Here is an 18,729-nt window from a genome sequence, read left to right as displayed (position 1 = left end):
CGTAATGGGGAGGCGCTCTGCGCATCAGCGTGTCCCCACCACAGCCTGGTCCGGGCCTTGAGAAAGAAAGTAGTATGGAAACGAAAATGTAACTCAGACTATTCTTGCATTACGTTTCTGTGAACGCTATTAAAGGAACAGTAAGTATTTATTTATTTTTGTACAAATGAATAACGGAACATAATTGTTTAGGAAATAAACTAGTCTTTGTATTCTGCTCTACCTTCCCTTCGAGATTTGCAATAGGAAAAACACTACCACCAGGATTTATTCTGTTTTATTCCGTGGTTAAACTGTATGCCTCACAGTTGAACACAAACACTAAATACCTTTAGATTACTGTTAGGTAGGAAATACTGTCCCAAATCAGAATTTCACGTGGAGCCTCTATCAGCAGAACTATTTGTAAAAATGAATTTAAAAACAGAAAATACCAAGTCCAAAAAAAATTATACATTTAACAACAAAATTTAAGTTTGCAGTGTAAAATATTTTTTCTAAAATATTTTCCTTTCTAGAAAGAATTACTGAAACATCTTTTTTTTTTTTTTTTATAAATATCTTGAGTGTATTATGTCACAAAAAGAAATAGTGAAAAAAATAGATTGGAAAAAAAAATAATCTAGCATTCAGACATATTGGTTAAAAAATGGAAGATACATACCTACCCAAAGAATCTGGAGAAGCAACTCAATAATTCATGTGTGCTCTCAAGTCACCTGTTATTCGTTAGGAAAGAGACTTACTAAAAGACTGTTATCCTGAATGTCATGAACAACATGTTGGATCAGGCATTAAAAAAAGAAATCCAAAATTTAGGATGAAAGTAACTTTACCAAACTTCAGCTACCTAGAGATTACCCATTTTGTGACCTTACGTGAAGGGTCTGCTTTTGGTCAGTAGAACAAAACACCCCTGGTTTGTTTGGGCACCTGCCTGAGTGTAGGGGTGACCCCAAGCCTTTGGGCTCATGAGCAGCTTCTACAGGAACAGAAAGTTTGCAGTAGTTATTTAGGAGTTTAATTTTCCAGTTGCATCCTTAGAGTACCGGGGAAGTTGGTAACTCTTTTTTGTTGGAATAGCCAATTTGCAACCTGCTTATGAATGATGAGTATCCCCTCGTTGTGATCACCATACATGCTAGAACTAGGAGTACAAGCCAAATGATTTGTGCCTTTTGTGTATCATCGGTTTTAGTCCCTCTGGCAGTTCTGCTGTCCTGGCTGGCACAGCGGGGAGGCTGCCTGGCTGGCTGCTTTGTTGGGTGTGTTTAGCAGTAAATGGGGAGCGGAGCGGTGTGTTAAGCACAGGGATGTGGGTGGATGGGATGGGTTGGGATGGCTGGCGTGCCCAGAAGCGGGGCTCTGTGCTGAGCACAGGGGTGCAGGTGGATGGGACGGACTGGCTGACGTGCCCAGAAGGGGGGCTCTGTGCTGAGCACAGGGGTGCGGGTGAATGCGACGGGTTGGCTGGTGTGCCCAGAAACGGGGCTCTGTGCTGAGCACAGGGGTGCAGGTGGATGGGATGGGATGGGATGGGATGACGTGCCCAGAAAGGGGGCTCTGTGCTGAGCACAGGGGTGCGGTGGGATGGGATGGGATGGGATGACGTGCCCAGAAAGGGGGCTCTGTGCTGAGCACAGGGATGGGGGTGGATGGGACGGGTTGGCTGGTGTGCCCAGAAGCGGGGCTCTGGCGTGTTTCGTGCCAGAGTGCAAAGCAGTGCTTAGCAATGCTTAGCGTTTCCTGCAAAGGGCAGCAAGGGGGAAGGAAAGCTTTATTTATGTGTTTATGAAAGATGCAGTCAAATTGTACATACTGAAGGTACTACCTAAAAAGCTTTTAGTCAGTTACAGGTTTGAGCTATCACTGCCCAGTTTACACTTCTGCCTTCTCCCCAGCTGGCATGAGGCACAACGATGGCGGGTTTGAAGCTGCCAGAAAAGAGGAAAGTGCAGTATGGAGTTCTGCAAGATACAAGGTGCTGAGGGTGCCTTTTTTGTGAACGCATATCTAACACAGATGAGGTAGTGAGATTTGGGAAATCTGGGGAGGATGTCAATAAGGGGTCTCGGTATTTGGCAAGGCTGGAAGCAGACAGGGTATCCGTGATTTGCTGTTGAACTGGCTCCCTGGGAAGGCAGCGCTGCTAATGAGAAAAACATTTTCCAGCACAATCCTTTCCAAGTACGAAAGCGGTTAGTAAGGACTGATGTAACTACTGCTTCATCTTGGTTGTGCTTTTAGGAACACTAAGTTTAGAGTTATGACTATTTACCTATTTTGTCAGTGTTTGGAATACAATTTAAAATACCACTCTTTAAATAAAAGTTCTAATAATTCTAGTAGTAACAGACTATAATTAGTTCTAATCTAATGATTTCTAATCTGATCATTTTAGTGTTAACTATTCCTCCCCTTGCTTTTAGTTCCTTCTTCGTCATGTCTTAAGTGCAGAGCTAAAGCAGGAGTTCTGTATGTGAAGAAGCTTAGCCTTACTTTTGTAATAATGCAATTTTCATAAAAGCTGGGTACGGGAGTAATTTTACAAGGAAGAAGGTGTTTCGTTTGGTCTAAAATGCAGAATCAGTGATAGTTCTTCTTTATTTTAAGCTATTTTTATTATGATTGTGGAAGGAAGGAGAGACTGTACGTAGTTAGACAAATCAGCTAATTAAACTGGTACATGAGGTTTCCTCCTTAACTGAAGCCAGAGTTTAAGGTTCTGTTGTACAAATCTTATCACTGTAGAGTTATTCATGCAAATGAGATCAGGGAGTTGATATGCCTTAGGTGTAGAAAGATATCTGTCATGGCTAATAATATTTTAAGATTATAGTCAAAAGCAGTTAAAGATAAATGTGCTTTGTTTCCATTAATAAAATCATGTTTTGCTGCTAGTTTTCAACAAAAAAAACCCCAAACCCAAACGCCAAACTTATATGAACACAAATCCTCTTTTGTTTTTTGGGGTCCCTTCCATTTCTAAAGCCTTCAGTAAAAGCAAAGTTCCGTGATTTCCCCAGTCAGCTACGTTATTACAAATCGAAGGGCTCTGGGAGTTGAGACTCTCAAAAGAAGGAAACTGGAGAAGTAATTGTATTTGTGTGGAGAAGGGAACGTATGTGTCTTAGTTTGTTGTTGCTTCTGTTGTTTTCTTTAAGCGTGTGCCCCTGTTGAGGGTAAACTGAGTGATTTTTATTGTGTTACCTGTAAAAATATTTTTAATGCAACAATGGCTTCCTATATTAGAGTAATTGCTTTTATCAAATGAATGCTGGTTTTGTTCATGAAGTAACAAGACCGGGACTTTGCTACGTTGTTATACCACTGTAATGTGTTTCTGTGTTTGCTAATTAAGGGCGGGGGGGGAAATGAGTTTTCTCTATCGAGGTAAAATGTGTGATTTTATGTAGTTTTATCTAAAGGCAGCAGGTATTTTCTGCTGTTGTGTTGGTATTTTTCTTTTTGGTATGTGCAGCTCTCTCCTATTTATGTTGTGACAATTTGGTGCTATATAAGTGGGACAGTCTTTAACTCTTGGAATGGCTTCCCTGGCACTCGGCAGGGATGGTACATCATAGCTCAAGAGCAGGGCTTAAGTGATACATAAGTAAAATTTCCTTAATTCTTGCTTAATTTTACACTTTGTGCTCTAACAATGTGGCTGCTGAATTTGCTCACTGGTGGTAACCACCTCTCTACAGTCTTGTGGTTTTCTTTGCCAGGTTGTGTTATTTTGCCAGTTTCTTCCCGCTTAAACTGTGCCATTAGCTTTTGACTTTTAGAAAATATCAGCTTAAAGCTTGGCTGTATGTCCCCAAAGCTTCGTGCACTTCTGCACCTTGAGGGGCTGATGTACGCTGACATACTGATCGTTCTTTGCAACTAAGGCTGCCAGTGTTAAAATTGTCCCATAATGATAATAGCCCCGCAGCCTTGTTTGGTTGGGTGACGGGGCACGTGGCTGCAGCCACTGTGGGACTGTCTTTCTCCTGGCCAGGAGCTCCTGGCATTAGGCACGAGAGAAAGATGAGGAGCTAAACAACAGAAAATGAAGATTTGACCCTCAGGCACCCACAGGACATGAGATCTGACTTTATAATACAAAACCTCTTGTATTTTTTGTTGTCTAACTCTGTTTGCAGCTTGAAGGTCTTGCATTCGCATGCCTCCAGTACAACCCAGTTAGAGTTGGTGAGGACAATGCAGAAGTGTGCAACAGCCACGGTTCTGCAGTCTTTTCATGCATTTACCTCTCCATTCCATACATTTGTGATGGAGCGCTGCTGGGAGAGGGTGATCTCAGAACAGCTTCCTCATCACCTACAGGGATCGTGTCACCCAGTTCTGAAATCAAGCGATATCTGGGTTGGAATGTGGCATCTGTTTAAGCAGTGCACAGGAATAGTACACAACAATTTTTAGGTCAGGAAGCCGGGAACATCATGATCAAGTGAAAATGCCAAGGGAATCGTAGGTGGGTGGAGTGTTATTACCCAATCTGGTATTTGGCCAGGGAACCAAAACATCTCTGAAAACTTCTGTGGATTGTTGGTAACCACAGCTGATCAGGACTCACCTCCAGGTCGCAGGGGAGTGTCAGCATCCAGCAATACAGATTCCCTTGTATCTTTTAAATGTCTTCCTTTTTGCATCTCCCCTGTCTCTCTGTCCACTACTTCCGTTTCACCCACAGGTGACGATATGACGTCACTCCAGTGGTTGGCAGGTGTTGCTGGTTCCCGGGCCCAGGTGACCACCAGCACGTTTGCACACAACAAGAGCGTTCAGTCGGAACCCGTTGGTGATTGTTCCCAACACATGTCTGTCCTACCCCTCCTGCTCTGGCTCCAACTCTCTGCTCCACCGTCCATCCTCCTCAGTTATGCCAGGGAATTTCTTAATAGGGTCACGTAGCGAACTAGATCAGGCAGTGAATGTTCTGGTTTTAAAGCCAGCTTAATTTCTTGATCTAGTTCATGCAAGCACAATGGGAGGTGCAAGATAGTACAGTGCCAGGGAGTGTGGGATCAGGAGTGAGTTGGTCTGCTTGTGTCCCTGAACGCTGATGGTAATGATTGTAAATGGGAATTTCATTGCATGGACTGGAACTCTTACATCAGTCAATCTTTTATCTAAGTTGTTTTCTTATGTTTACTTAGTAAATGACTGGATGCAGCTGTTGATGTGTACTTCCAATATCTAGTGAATTCCTGAGTCACACAGTTTCACAATCACATCTCTGTATTGGTACCATAACAACGTGTGGGTGTTTGAGGTACCACATCGCAGGTGATGGCTTGGAAACTACGCAAAGTATCCTGGCTGTTGACTTTTTAGATTCCTGTCACTGATGTGAATTCATTGACCTGGAAAGAAGGTCTTAAGATACGCAGAGTGAGTTGTGCATTTGGCATAACTAAGTATGTATTTATGAAGTTTTGCTGCAGAGCCAAAATGCTTTTTTTTACTGCTGTTCGGACACTGTAAAATTTTCAGGCATTTTCAGAAGTTTGTGCTGCGTTATTTGTGATCAGTTTTACTAATGTGGTATATTGTTCTGTTTCTAAAACCAGGAAAGTTTTCAAAAGTACAAGGCTATTGAGACAGTTGTCGATGACGGAAGTGCATCTTAAGGATCTGAAGATGCAACACAGGATTTCACCACTTTGACCTGTTACTAAATTGCAGCATTACAGTCTGCTTGGGAGGAGAATTTGTGAATTAGGAATGTTTGTTTGTGTACACATATGGGGTTTTTAAATAGTATTTTTCTGTTGATTAGGATTTTTTTGCTTTTCAAGTCCTCTAAGACATATCTGTTGTGTGATAATGTGTTAATGCTGCTCTCAGAACTTACAAGGAGATATATATGTGAATAATCATTATGAAGATGGAAGATGAAAATAAAAACATAAACCAGAAAGGTATGTGTGAAAATTCAGCAGGAAAGTGTATTTAAAAAACTGCTAACAGGGAAATTATCTACTCGAGGCTGCCTGACATGCTTGAGTTCAGCAGTAAAGTTTTCGGGAGGTGTTGAGTGCCTGGGGCTGGGAGCCTCTGCGTGAGCCCAGGTGGCAGGAGAGAACGGCAGCTGCAGGCGGGCCTCTCTCGACGCACTGTGCCTCCAGCTGCTCAGACGGCACCGTACCGTCTTACCCAAACTAAAGCAATTCAAAGAGAGCATTGGTTTCTACTTGGTGGTCAGAGAATCACTGAATGGGTGAGGCGGGAAGGGACCTCTGGAGATTGTCTCATCCACCCCTGCTCAGATCTGGGTCAAACAGAGCAGGTGGCTCAGGGCCTTGTCCGCTTGCGTTTTGAGTATCTCCACTGGTGGGAAATCCAGTGTCTTCAGGCAGCCTGTTCCAGTCTTGGACCAGTCTCACAGTAAAGAAGTTTTGTCTTCTCTTTAAATGGAATTTCCTGTGTTTCAATTTCTGCCTATTTCTGCTTATCCTGTCGCTGGGTGCTGCCAAGTCTGGCTTAATCGTCTTCACTCCCCTCAGCCAGGTATTTATACAGCTAAAAGCAACCAGTTGATGACCTGCGAGACCTGCCCACTCCTCCTGCAGGTCCTTCGCATCAGTCATGCAGCCTTTTGGTGAAAGTCCTGACTGACCTGTTTTGTATCTCTGTTATTTTCTGAACTTCTGGTTTGTATTTAGGCTGGAATAAAGCTAAGCGGACTTAAGCTGCCTGAAGTCGTTCCTTATATGTGCTCAGCTGTTACTCAGATCTTGTCTTACTTTGCAATGGTTACTGTTTTATCTTATAGTGAATACTTTAGTTAGGCATACTAAAAGAATTAAGATTAAATAATAGGTGCACATCTGAGGTAATAGTTATCTTTTATTCCAGAACTGGAATAAGCAGGTACTCCTGCAAGAACATGTCTTACAGGAAAATCTAAGGGAAGACTTTCATTGATACGTACTCATCTAGAATCTCACACGTCCTGAGTAGTGTTCCAGTTTTACTTGGCATTTCCTTCTCCAAAGAGCTGCTTTGTCTGTGTGACACTTTTTTCAGACAAATCAGTATGTCTGTCCTTCTTGGAAGCTTATTAGAACCCTTCTTGAAGCATTGTCTTTCTGAATTTGAGATTATTCTCTAATTTTATTTAAAAATTAGCTGTCAATTATTAAGGGTCTACAACAGCTTAACTGTTAACTATAGACTCTTTCCCTTCTGGAAAATAACAAACTTAAATGTTCGAAATTAAGATCAATACAATGCTTTATTCATAGTTTTTCTTTGTAAATGTGACTCCCGTTGTGTGTCAGTGCCAAGTGAAATGGAGGTGCATGTGTACCACCCGAAGTTTCAGTGATGTTTTCATGGTTTGTACCTAGATGTTGATGGCTGCTTGTCTTTCTATACTTTCTACTAGACTGAGGGCTTTTCAGGTGGTGTAACTTTATCCCAGGCCTTTCTTACTGGCTTTACAGCTTGGATATAGATCAAGTTGCAGACTAATTTTTACATGCATTTGGCTTGCGAGTGTCACGTTGTCATCTAAATCTCACATGCTGAACAGTTGTTTCACATTGTAAGTTGTTTGGCACAAGTTAGAATTTTGAAGTAGTTCTGTTGTTTTATAAAGCTTTCCAAGTCACTGACTAGTAATAACACTTAATACTAATGAGGTGTTTTCTCATGCCATTGCCTTTAATGATAGCTATCTTCTAATTTTGATCTTTAATGATACCATAGGTAGAATCCAAACTCTACTACATCGTAAAATTACACATACGTTTCCTCTAAGTCTATTTTAAACTATCTAAACTAACTAGTATCTTCTTTCTTCCAGCAATTATGGTTCTTGTCCTTATCCTCCTCAATTGCACTTATCTCCTTTTCAAAATTCAAAGGAAAATCAGGTGGCTGAACCATGCCACTCTGGCTGCTGTCAGTGTAATGGTTCCTTTACACAGAGTCCGTGTGAGCTGTGCCAAAGAGGAAGCAATTTGTTGACCTTGAAGTTTCCTGATGGTTTTTGGGAGGCGGAATGGGAGGGAATATAGAAGGCATCAAGGAAGAAGCGAATCATTCTTTAATTGTTGGTTCTTCAGAGCTTCTACTACCGTCTGTGCTGGCTGTCTGAGATACGCACCACGGCTGAGTGGTTGATAGCGAAATCCTTCCTCCTGTTGGCTCTCCCCATGCAGCTTCAGTCCTCCTTGCAATGGGGCGGCATACCTATCTGCAATCTTTTGGGTTTGCAGTTGATTTGTGTGAGTTTGGGGCTAGAATGGGTGGTTAATCTATTTCTGCTCAAGGCTTCTGGGAACTCTGAGGGCCTGTGTTGAGTGGTTCTTGTATGACGTTTTATTAACTTTGCTCCTGACCGTTTCAGCAGCCACTTATTTACTGACTTTTTGGTATTGTTTATGGAGGTGAATGATATTCACCGATCGCTTTAACTTGCAGATTGAGCCGAAACATTTAACATTAGATTATATTTTAATGTAGAACTGACTCATTTGAGCATTAAAGCAGGAGTGTCTCCCTTTATTTCCCTTATGTTGGACATTGCTTAAAACAAATGTATTGTACTGGAAGGGTTCCATGAACCTCACCAGGTAAAGCAGCCTTTTTCCCATTGTAATTCGCTGATAGCTGAGGTTTTGTCTACCCTTTGGCGATAGTGACCAGGTTTCATTGCCATGTCTGCATTGATGTAACGGGTAACTGTCACACACTCAAGAAAATTCAGCGTACAGAATACCTAACGTGCCTGATGCGTTTGAGCACACGAAAGAGAAATGAAAGGATTCTTGCATTAGGACTGCTTTTGTACAAGATCAGTACGTAAATAAACTAGATGGTTGGACAGATTCGGGTTTCGTAAATAGACAAGATGTATTTATGTCTCTGCCAAAAAATAGAAGTGATTACCTTTCATTTTGAGAGAGCTAGCAGGAAAATGGGACAGCATTTGAAGTAGTGAGATTTTACATCCTTTGTAAAACTGAGTAAGTACCAGTTTTTAAAAATAATGCTCATTTACTAACTCAATAGCTGTGAGCTTTTTTGTTACTTTCAAATATTGTCATTCTAAAATGGGCTTTTGTCCTCCTTCAATTCCAAATTAAAGTGGATGGTGAGGAATACTTGTCAGTTTGTGATGTGGTGCGCAAAATAAACCCAAAACTTTCTGGGAGTCTGTTCTTTACCAAGTAGATTGGTTCAGCTTTTCACTGACTTTCTCCTCTTCAGAAGTAAATGTACGAAACCAACCAACCAAGCCCCATCTGGCAAGTGGTCGTTTGGAACAGAGGATGCTGTAACTTCTAAAAATTGCTCTGGAGTGTTAAAGACTAAATAGGAAATTTTGGGATAGCTTTTGTTATACTTTGTCTTAGAATTCGCAGCAAGACCGTTTATAAAGCATCTAAGCTGTGCTTCCACCCCGCGCTGCCGAGCGCGTTTCCTGTCTGACCTGGCCCGCGCCTCGCAGGTAGCACAGAGTGAATACCGAGAGCACGGTGACATTTCGGCAGGGGTCAGCCCCTCCAAAAGGCAGCGCATGCTGGCGGTTTTATTGTCCCTTTGTGGTCTTTGCCAAGCCATGTCACTTGTGCAGGGCCTTACTTGGGCGTTTCCTGGTCCTCCAGGGATGCGGCTGCTGGCATTACACAGCCCGGGGGCTGCTGGGGCCTTCCACCGAGCAGGCCATATGTTGAGTGACTATTTCTGACAGCTCCAGCTGGTCATTCAGATTTTCTCATAAACCTGAACAATAAAACTGGCGGTAAAGATTTTGCTGGCAGCTGCAGGCTCTCGCCAGTGAACTAACTTTTCATTCTGTTTATTGCTTAAAAACATTAAATAACTGCTTGCCTTCATATGTTACATAATGACCTATATAAAATAAAGGTTATAGTGATACATACATAGAAGCATCATTTTCTAGCCAACAGCTCTGAAAAGTAGTTCAGTAATTCTGATTGGTAAAATGTGTTTCAAGTTGTAGGTTGGTAGGCATCTGCATCCCGTGCCTTTGCTGTTAAGAGTGGATTACTCGCTATTGGAGGGGGGAGGTCGGACTTGAGCGGGAATTATCAGTGTAATATGCAACCAAACAGGCAAGCTTGTGGATCGGAGAGCCCTTGTTATTTTTGTGACAAGGAGGTTTGAGGAAGAGACATAGTTATAATGAGAAATGTGAAATATAAGGTACTGGAAATTCAATTTACGATAGGGCAGGAAGAAGGTTGATGCAGGTTGTGAAGTGCGTTTTCTGGAAGCAGGAAGCCCCGAGATGAGAATGCCTAAATACTAGAAATGCGGAGGCCTGCAAGACAAAATTCTTTTCACAGAACAAAAATGTCTTAAAATGCTAAATATCAATGTACTAACCACCCCTAAATAATTTTTCTTATAAACGTATGTGTATAGTCAAGCATTGCATAAAGATGAAGTTTTATAAGAAGCGTAGTACTGGTAAAGGTGACCGTCTCCATGCTAGGAGCAGCTGAGGAAGTGAGTTTTTTAAGCTGTCACTGCAGCTCACTGACAGAGCCAGGCTAGAACTAAGGATTTTCCAGTTCCACTCTAATCCACAGACAAACAGATTTTGTTGCTTCAGCTGCTTTTGAGGGTGGGTTTTATTTTTCACTCCTGAAAACTTGGCCTGGGTAGAAGTGAAGACTTTTAACATCAGTCTGGAATTTGCACAGTTCTTACAGCCTAGTTTACCGTTGTGGCTGTGGCCACAGCCAGGCTACAGAGCATCTGGAAGTAGCGGATAAAATCAGTTATTCAGTGTAGATGCAGCAGTTCTCATGATTTCTAGATATGTTAAAATCAGATAAATATGTGGTATACTTGATGGCATGTCTACTACAGAATATATCGGGTGTCTCAGGCTTGGTACTTGTGTGTAAGTCACCTGTGTGTGTGTCTGTTGAGAAAAATACCCCAAGGGAACTTTGTAGACTCATCTCTTTGTCTCCCCATCATCTGCACTAGCCCATGGTGGGCTGTCCTCCCCATCTCGGGCACAGAGGAGGGACACTCTTCCCCACACAGATAGTGAAACTGCACCCATGTCTGGTCAGTCCTGTTTCTAATCAATGTGAAAATTTTCCATGTCCACAAGTTGCGTTTTTTTTGAACTAAAAGCTGCAGGAACAGATCTAGAAATAGGTGTAAATATTTTCTGCAGAGTGGTTGATATTTGAGTAACTGTATTGAAGCAGGAGGTGGAAGGTACTTGATATTTGCCAATATTAAGGGAGAAATACAGTAATTCTCTAAAAGCAGTGTACGCTACCAGCTTGTTCCAGTGGTTGCTAGGAAGAAGTTTACTAATCAAAATTCTGTGATGAAAGAAATCTGTTAGCTATTTTTACTTAAATTTGGAAAAAACTCAGGCTCCTTGGTGCAGATATTCTTTTTGTGTCGTTCCATGGGCATATAGCACAGCAGTGTGTGTCTGTGCTTTGGGGATCACGGGACTTTATGCTATCTTTGTAGTAGAAACAGAGTTCTTGGGATGTTATCATGTAAAATATGAATTTTAATATTAAACTTAATGCTCTGCTATGAGAAATATGTAAACTTGGCTTTGGAGCAGTAGTATGCACTTCCTGGAATTCTGTGCATAGCGTGGTTATAAATAAGCAGCAGGTTATTTGGGAATCACTAGGGCTGATATCTGGTATCATAAACAGTATCTGGGAGAAATTGTTTTCCCTGACAGTTGATTTTTGAAGAATGCAGTGTGCTTTTTTTTGAAAATGCATATCTTCCCAATGAATACCAAGAATCCGTCGAGCACAGTGACCAGCTCACAAAGCAAACACACTTATGCTATTTAACTACTTTATACCTCTTTTGTTGCCAAAATTTCCTTTCTTTGACTGTTGAATATCTACATTTGATGTAGATATTCATCATAGATTCCTCATACAATGAATCTACATTTCCAATCTAGATCAAAATGCTAGAGTTCATCATGTTTAGGTAAGATACTAAAATGATTGAGGGGCATAAGATGGTCAATATATGGTTTAAGTCTGGCTTTAAAATAAATTCATTTTAAAGGGAGTTATTTTTACTTGTGGAAACATTATAGATTTGTATTCAGTTAAATAGGCCTTTAAAAATCTTTAGGAAAGTATTCCCTTCATTTTTCAAGCTCAGTGCTTTCTGCTTCATTGTTCTGTTTTATTGACTTACTGTTATCTGATGTATAACGTCATGGTTACAGGGGAATTTGGGATGGAGTAGCTGCAAGAACAGAACCACCCCATTCAGTGGCATGAATTTTAGATTTCGTGTATTTACAGTCTGTATTTTAGGTCTATCTGTTAAACTTTTTGTGAAGTTTCTGTGAAAAGTTAAATAAAATTTCAGAAGAGATCAGAATTATCCTGAAGAAATAGGATCTGTAGATGGTAAAACGGATTATCTTGGGCCTGGCATGGCAGGCCGGTCCACTGCTGCTGGTGCTCTGATTCCCAGTAGGAACTAGATTTTGATGGGAGTGTGTGATGATTAATTGTCAGTGTGTGAGTACTCTGTCACGTTCCGGGGTACTGTGTAATACCAGTAAGCTACTGAGACACGTGGCATTTTGAGGTAACGTGGTGCTAAAAGGAGTCTCTCCCTGCAGTGCCTGACTATACTGTCTGTGCTTTTTATTGATTTGATTTCTGGGTTGCCCTCTGTTACTTACCAGCAGGGAAGATCAGCTGGTCCGTATGTATGTGGTTGGTTTGCACAGGGACGTGTTGAAGTTGCATGGATAGTAACAGACACATTTTAAAGAAAAATCACCCCTGAGATTTAGACTAATTGACAATAAAAGGTACCAGTGCAACTCTGATTTTCAGGTGGCACTGTTAATCATAAAGATTGTTAAATGCTGAAGTCATTTTGAGGTGTCTCTAAGTGGTAAAGATAACACCTGAGCAGTGCTTTAAAGTTATAATTTATTTAAAGCAATCACATTCCATTCAGTACGAAAATATTTTCATCTAGAAATGTTTTATCTAGTGTAATTGACTGTATCGAGTGTTTGGCAGAATACTGATGAGAGCTGTTTCTTTCTAGGCTTTATTGAGCTGTCAAGTGAGTGATAACAGCACACGTGTTCCTTGGTTTGTCCACCTCTGCTAGTATTTCATGTTCCTTTTCTTCTGCCTGTCCTTGTAAGTGGCTTGCTAGAAGTGCCCTGAGATATCCTGTGTGAATTTTTATGCTCTTCAGAGTGGTTGGTGTGAATGGGTGATTAGGCCACTGCATGCCGCCCAGTCCGAGCATCTTCAACAACCACTGACTATTGCAAAGATCAGAGAGATCTTTGAATTTCTAGACCCTCTTTATCCTGTCATATTCATAGATGCAAAATGGGTATGGAATATAGTCGGTGGAGGTATGAATAATGGTTCAAATAGCCAGTAATAAAGGTACAGTCGGGTGGAGACCAGGTCACGCTGTCATGCTGTCAGTTTGTCGGTGGTTACCTGCGTGGAAGATGGTGTCTTTGGCTTGTTCACTCTGAGAGAAGGTGGTGGTCAAAGAGATAGTGAAGAAGATGCAGAAAAGCAGTGTTTATCACTTCTGTATGGACATAACTGTGCATAAGTGAATCTGTGATGGCGCTATGTGGCCCAAATGTGATATAACCACATCCACATGCTAACTTAAAGTGACGTATGAGTGGTCAAGTGTTCAAGTGGGAAACACAGGATTACTGAAAAGGCTGCTTATAAGGGTTTGTAACTGTTCCTGAGAAAGTAAGCGTGCGGAATTAATGGAACGGCATTCTGGAAAAAAAAAACCCCAAAAGTTTTAATACTTTGGTTTCTGTTTGGGAAAGCAATAAAATAATTTCTTATTTTGGGGAAAAAACTTCACAATTCATACACTTCTGTCTTCACTGTTTGGATATTGGGTTCCCCTCCCTTCCATGTCAGATGTGCGTATGAGGTTTTCCTTTAAAAAAAAAGGGAAAAAAAACCTAAAGATTTGACACGATCATTTCAATGACGTGGTGAACAGTAATTTCACTCTGCTTTTTAATGCCTGTGGAGCCTAATTCATGGAAAGAGTGGATTATTACTTTGTGCTTTAAATTATTCGTTGGTTGTCAGAGGAAACAGATTTCATCAGTACTTAACATACATTCTGTGGACTAAGAAGCCATTTTGGACTGTCACAGAAAATGCTCTGCTGAAATAGATAAATTACAACAACAGATAATGTGCAATAATAAAGGGGTAGAAACCAGTAATTGTTAAAATAATGGTACTCAACCATCTTCATTTTTGCATCATTGTGACTGGATTGATGTGTATAACTGTTTGCTTTTCTGATGTAAAATTACTCCTTTTTCTGCCTTTTTTTTCTGTTTGACAGACCAGAGACGACTTCCTGGGTCAAGTGGATGTGCCGCTTAGTCACCTTCCGGTAAGCAGTGCTTTTGTCTCAGCGTGCTTTTTTTTGTCATCACCAGATGTGAAAAACCCAGATGTTATGTAGAATTTATTTCTGTAAGTAGTCCAGGTAAATTTTCTTAAAGCAAGCATTCCCACATAGCATTAGAGGCCTAAAGAAAAACGCTGTGGACAACAAAGCATTCCATGCACAGGAACTGGAGAGATGGTTCCCTTTGCAGGGACAAGGAAGACAGTTGCTCTCTGGTCTCTGTTACATTTCTCAACATCCAGGATTCACTTCTCATCCTGGTTCCTTCTTAAAATCCTTGTCTGGTCTGAGTCAGTTCATAAACAACATGTGGCCAATAGACCGGTTGTTTCTCACCTTACTGTTGGTGATTATTGTCCTATTAATTGTTTTATGCTTGGTATAAGTGTTTTCTGATATTATATAATGTTTTGGATGACTAACATCATCTGGATGTAGTTAATATTTTTAAAACGTTGTACAAGTTAATCTTACTTCCGTGAACTTGGAGAGGGTTTTTGTGTTTGAATGGGTGAGCATGGGAATGGTGGAAGTTACTGAACATCTTGACATCGAAATAAGGTTTTGATTTGAGCGTGACTGCTGCTATTTGTGCCTGAATTTGACTTCTTCCTATTGATGGATGTTATTGTAGGAGGAAAATGGCTTTGTAATGACTTGCACAGTGATGCTTATTTAGATATGTCTGTTATAGTTAATCATGAGTCATAACGCTGTTGTTGGCATATAAACTATAATAGTTGAAAAATACGATGGAACAATCAGAAATGTATTCTGATGAAAAATGCATCATTCCATTCTCATATGAGCTGTATTGTGTAGCATTATTTTGTCCCTACTGGTATGTATATTTCCATTTAAATGTACCCATCTGCCCAGACAGTAGCTAAATAGCCCATACATAACTGTAGAAGTCCTCTGGCGCTAAGCTACGTGTGTCCTGCAAACAGTGTACTAGGAAATATAAAATGACGAGGGAGATATTCGTGCATGCCTATTTTGCAGTGTCAGGTAGTATTTTAAAGTTCCTTTTTAGTAAATATTGTTTTTAATCATTAAAAATCATCGGCAGGATTTGAGATAGAGCTGTAGACAAGTCACACGCTTTCTGTGAGCTGTTTTGAAGAATTGGCAACTTTTTGTTTTCCTTCCATATTTTGTAGGAAGAGAACAGCTCTCCTCTCACTGGGGACTTAGGTAGAACGTGAGGGCGCGTATCTCTTTCTAGCTCATATCTGAGTGGAACACTAAACTTTTCCAAATTGTTTTAAAGTCTTCTACTGTCTATATAGAAAATCCAAGATTGTAAAATTTCCTGGATCAGCCACTTAACTGGCATTGAAGAATAAAATCCATTATGCTAAAAGGATGCAATTTTGCAGTCCAGAGCTTCCCATTTCCTTCTGGGCTCGCTAGAAAGTGAATGTGATTTCTGTGCAAAATCTTTTCTCGCTCTCCACCTTTGAAGCAAATTTCTTCAGCTCCAGAAGCCACTTTTTTCCCCACAAATTTCCTCTGGGAAAAGTCACAATACGTATCTCAGAAGAGTCGTTCTTTCTGTAGGTGTAAGGCAGCAGTGTCTCCCCAGGGTGCTCACCTACCTGCCTGGGGGTCTCTTCTCATACTCTGCTAGAATTAGGTTTTTATATGCTTTTTAAGGGGTGTACACTAACTTTGACACTCAGGGAAACGTACTGTGTATCTTTATGTTCTAATTGATATTTTCCTCATTCATCCTTCCAGTACCTTAGTAAGAGACATTGTAGGGTATTTAGTAACACATGTTTGCTTTCTCATTCTAGCTGTAGTGCGCATTTGTTTGTCAGAATCTTTGTTTTCTCTAATGCTATGTAATTACTGCCTACAAAATTTGGTTAAATTATACAGCTGCTTATTTTATCTACGTTACGTCCAGTTGAGTACTAAAAAGCAGCACTTCTTAATCATGCATGCTTTGATGTCCTGTTGATTTGGTTAAAATCTACTACTATCTCTCTGGAAAAATGGGAAGTCTGTCTCACAGCTGAAGAGGACACTCAAGGCAGGAAATTCCTCACAGGATAAGAGTTCATTCCGTGAAAAGAAAGTCTGTATGGTATTTGATAGAATGTCTGAGATAAATGTGTTAGGATTGATTTTTAAATTCTTTTTTATTGACTTCAAAATATAACAGACAACAAAGCTTTTAATGAATAACAGTCTGGAGTTAGATTATGCTGTGTTTAGAAAGATTTAGTCAAAGGATTGGACTGGAGAAGTATTCCAGTTTGTAGGGCTAGGGCTGGGAAGGGTTTTTCAGATGCACTACTGGGGGGTTTTAGTGGATGGCAGACGGGCACAACATTCTGAGAAGTACCCACTAATTGTGTACTTGTTTTGAGAAAGTTTGGTGTTAATCTGAGGTAATAGATCTCTACTCTTACTGCAGTGCGTATGATAATGTGCGTACCCGTACTCTTTCAGTGTAACACAGTTCATGCTTCCAGTTTTATCGGCCCAAATCATATGGTTGATTAGAATAAAGTACCCCAAATAATCAAGATATTAAGTATGTATAAGGATTTCTGATTCTTTTATTTACCTTGTCATTTTTAAATTCCTAGTTTTGTACCTATAGCATCTGTTTTCTCACAGACGTGAAGGATATAACTTATTTGATAAGAAAGCTGAAATTCTCAAATAGATTTCCCAATAGAAAGTTTTCAAGATTTAAGGTTTTATGAAACTTATAATTAAATGGAAATCAGAAGATATAATCCATCAGCCTGGTAATATTACTTACGTATATCATAACATTTCAAAGTCTTAATTATTTTTGAAAGTCTCAGCTGCTTTGAGATAAAAATGAAAGCCAACCGAGAAGGAGTTTTATTTCACCACTTTCTAACGTGCAAAAAAAGTACTGCTTTGAAATGGATGCCACCTCTTCTGACGCTGCTGTTGGGTGACTGGAAAGAGTTGGGATTTGTTTGTTTGGTATTTTCCACCTTTTTCTGAATTGTGGGTGTTGTGTACGCTTAGAAATGAGACTGGGTTCAGCCCGTCACTGATATGTGCAGTGACATCTCGTGGGCTGCTCCTGCAACTGTGTATGTGAACGGCTGACGGTGATACACTGGTAGAGGTCTGCCTGCTGTAACTTCGTTATTTAAATATCTTCTCTAGCATTTCTACCACATCGGTGATGTGAATGTTCTTTATATGTCTCTGGACTTGTGGGCAAGCCCTTTAATTTGCCATTTTCTTAAATGCTTTTAGACTGAAGACCCAACCATGGAAAGGCCATACACGTTTAAGGATTTCCTTCTCAGACCAAGAAGGTGAGGGGCAGGACCTTTGTATTTTAAAACATTTCTTACTGCAAGGTTTGTTATTTGCAACTATTAAAGCGTCGTTGAATGAAATATACTTCTTTGTCTTCTAGCCACAAATCTCGTGTAAAGGGTTTCTTGAGACTGAAGATGGCTTATATGCCTAAAAATGGTGGCCAAGAGGAAGATAGCAATGATCAAAGGGATGATTCTGAGGTAAGGCTTAATGCTTGTGGAAGCATTCAAGTTGTTAAGAGATTTAGGTATAATTATAGAAAAAGTAGTACCTTCTAAAGATAAAACCCTGGTAGCAGTGTTAGTAGCAGCGTACTCCCCTCCCCCCAGCTTTTTTTTTTTACTGTAACACAGTGTTTTTTCAACCATTTCAAGTATTTCAAAGTATTGCAGCTGCCACAGTGAGTTCTAAAGTCTGCCCGACTCAGTGTGTGAGCAAGTATAAGTGGAAGTCACACCAAGTAGAAAAATTCATAAAGTATAAGCAAGTAATTTATAAACATAATGGTCCGTATTAGGTACATCTTCTTCAGAGGCCATTTCAAAACCAATGTTATAATGTCTGTCTTTATTTCCTTGGCAGCGTTGACTGCAGAGAATAAAGCTCATGCAAGCACAGCAAGCTTAAAGACTTCCCAGCACTCTATCAGCTGTCATCCATTTTAATAATTAGCTGCAATTAGGGCTGACAGTCACTCTGTCAGCTCTAATTAGTAAGTTTGCCTTACTAATAGTGTGCAGCAGTTGTCTGTAACTTGGGAATGAGGGCTCTCAACTCAAGCCGTGTGTCCCTGAGTTCAGCAGTTAGCAGCTGATTCCGCTAGAACAGGCAACCACTCAACTACGTTTGGGAATCCCTGTTATAATAGACTCGTGGGATTTTAGGTGTTTTGTCATTGAAATGAAGTGCACACTGTAACCATGGAGTTTATTCTATTTCTACCCAGTTTACATT

The 18,729-nt window shown here is 40.5% G+C and overlaps 1 protein-coding gene across 14 annotated transcripts in view; it reads left to right on the top strand.

Annotated features, from left to right (window-relative positions):
- Positions 1-18,729, top strand: part of LOC128902120 (E3 ubiquitin-protein ligase NEDD4-like) — a 161,417-nt gene that overhangs the window by 101,671 nt on the left and 41,017 nt on the right. For all 14 annotated transcript variants that reach the window (XM_054184530.1, XM_054184529.1, XM_054184528.1 and 11 more), the window contains 3 exons: positions 14,380-14,430; positions 17,707-17,768; positions 17,873-17,975. In XM_054184530.1, coding sequence (XP_054040505.1) covers positions 14,380-14,430; positions 17,707-17,768; positions 17,873-17,975 — 216 coding nt within the window. The remainder of the gene's footprint in view (positions 1-14,379; positions 14,431-17,706; positions 17,769-17,872; positions 17,976-18,729) is intronic.

The sequence above is a fragment of the Rissa tridactyla genome, chromosome W (genome assembly GCF_028500815.1).
Source record: "Rissa tridactyla isolate bRisTri1 chromosome W, bRisTri1.patW.cur.20221130, whole genome shotgun sequence".
In the NCBI taxonomy this organism is placed as follows: Eukaryota; Metazoa; Chordata; class Aves; order Charadriiformes; family Laridae; genus Rissa; species Rissa tridactyla.
The sequence above is the reverse complement of the archived record's forward strand: the minus strand, read 5'-3'. Positions and strand labels throughout refer to the sequence as shown.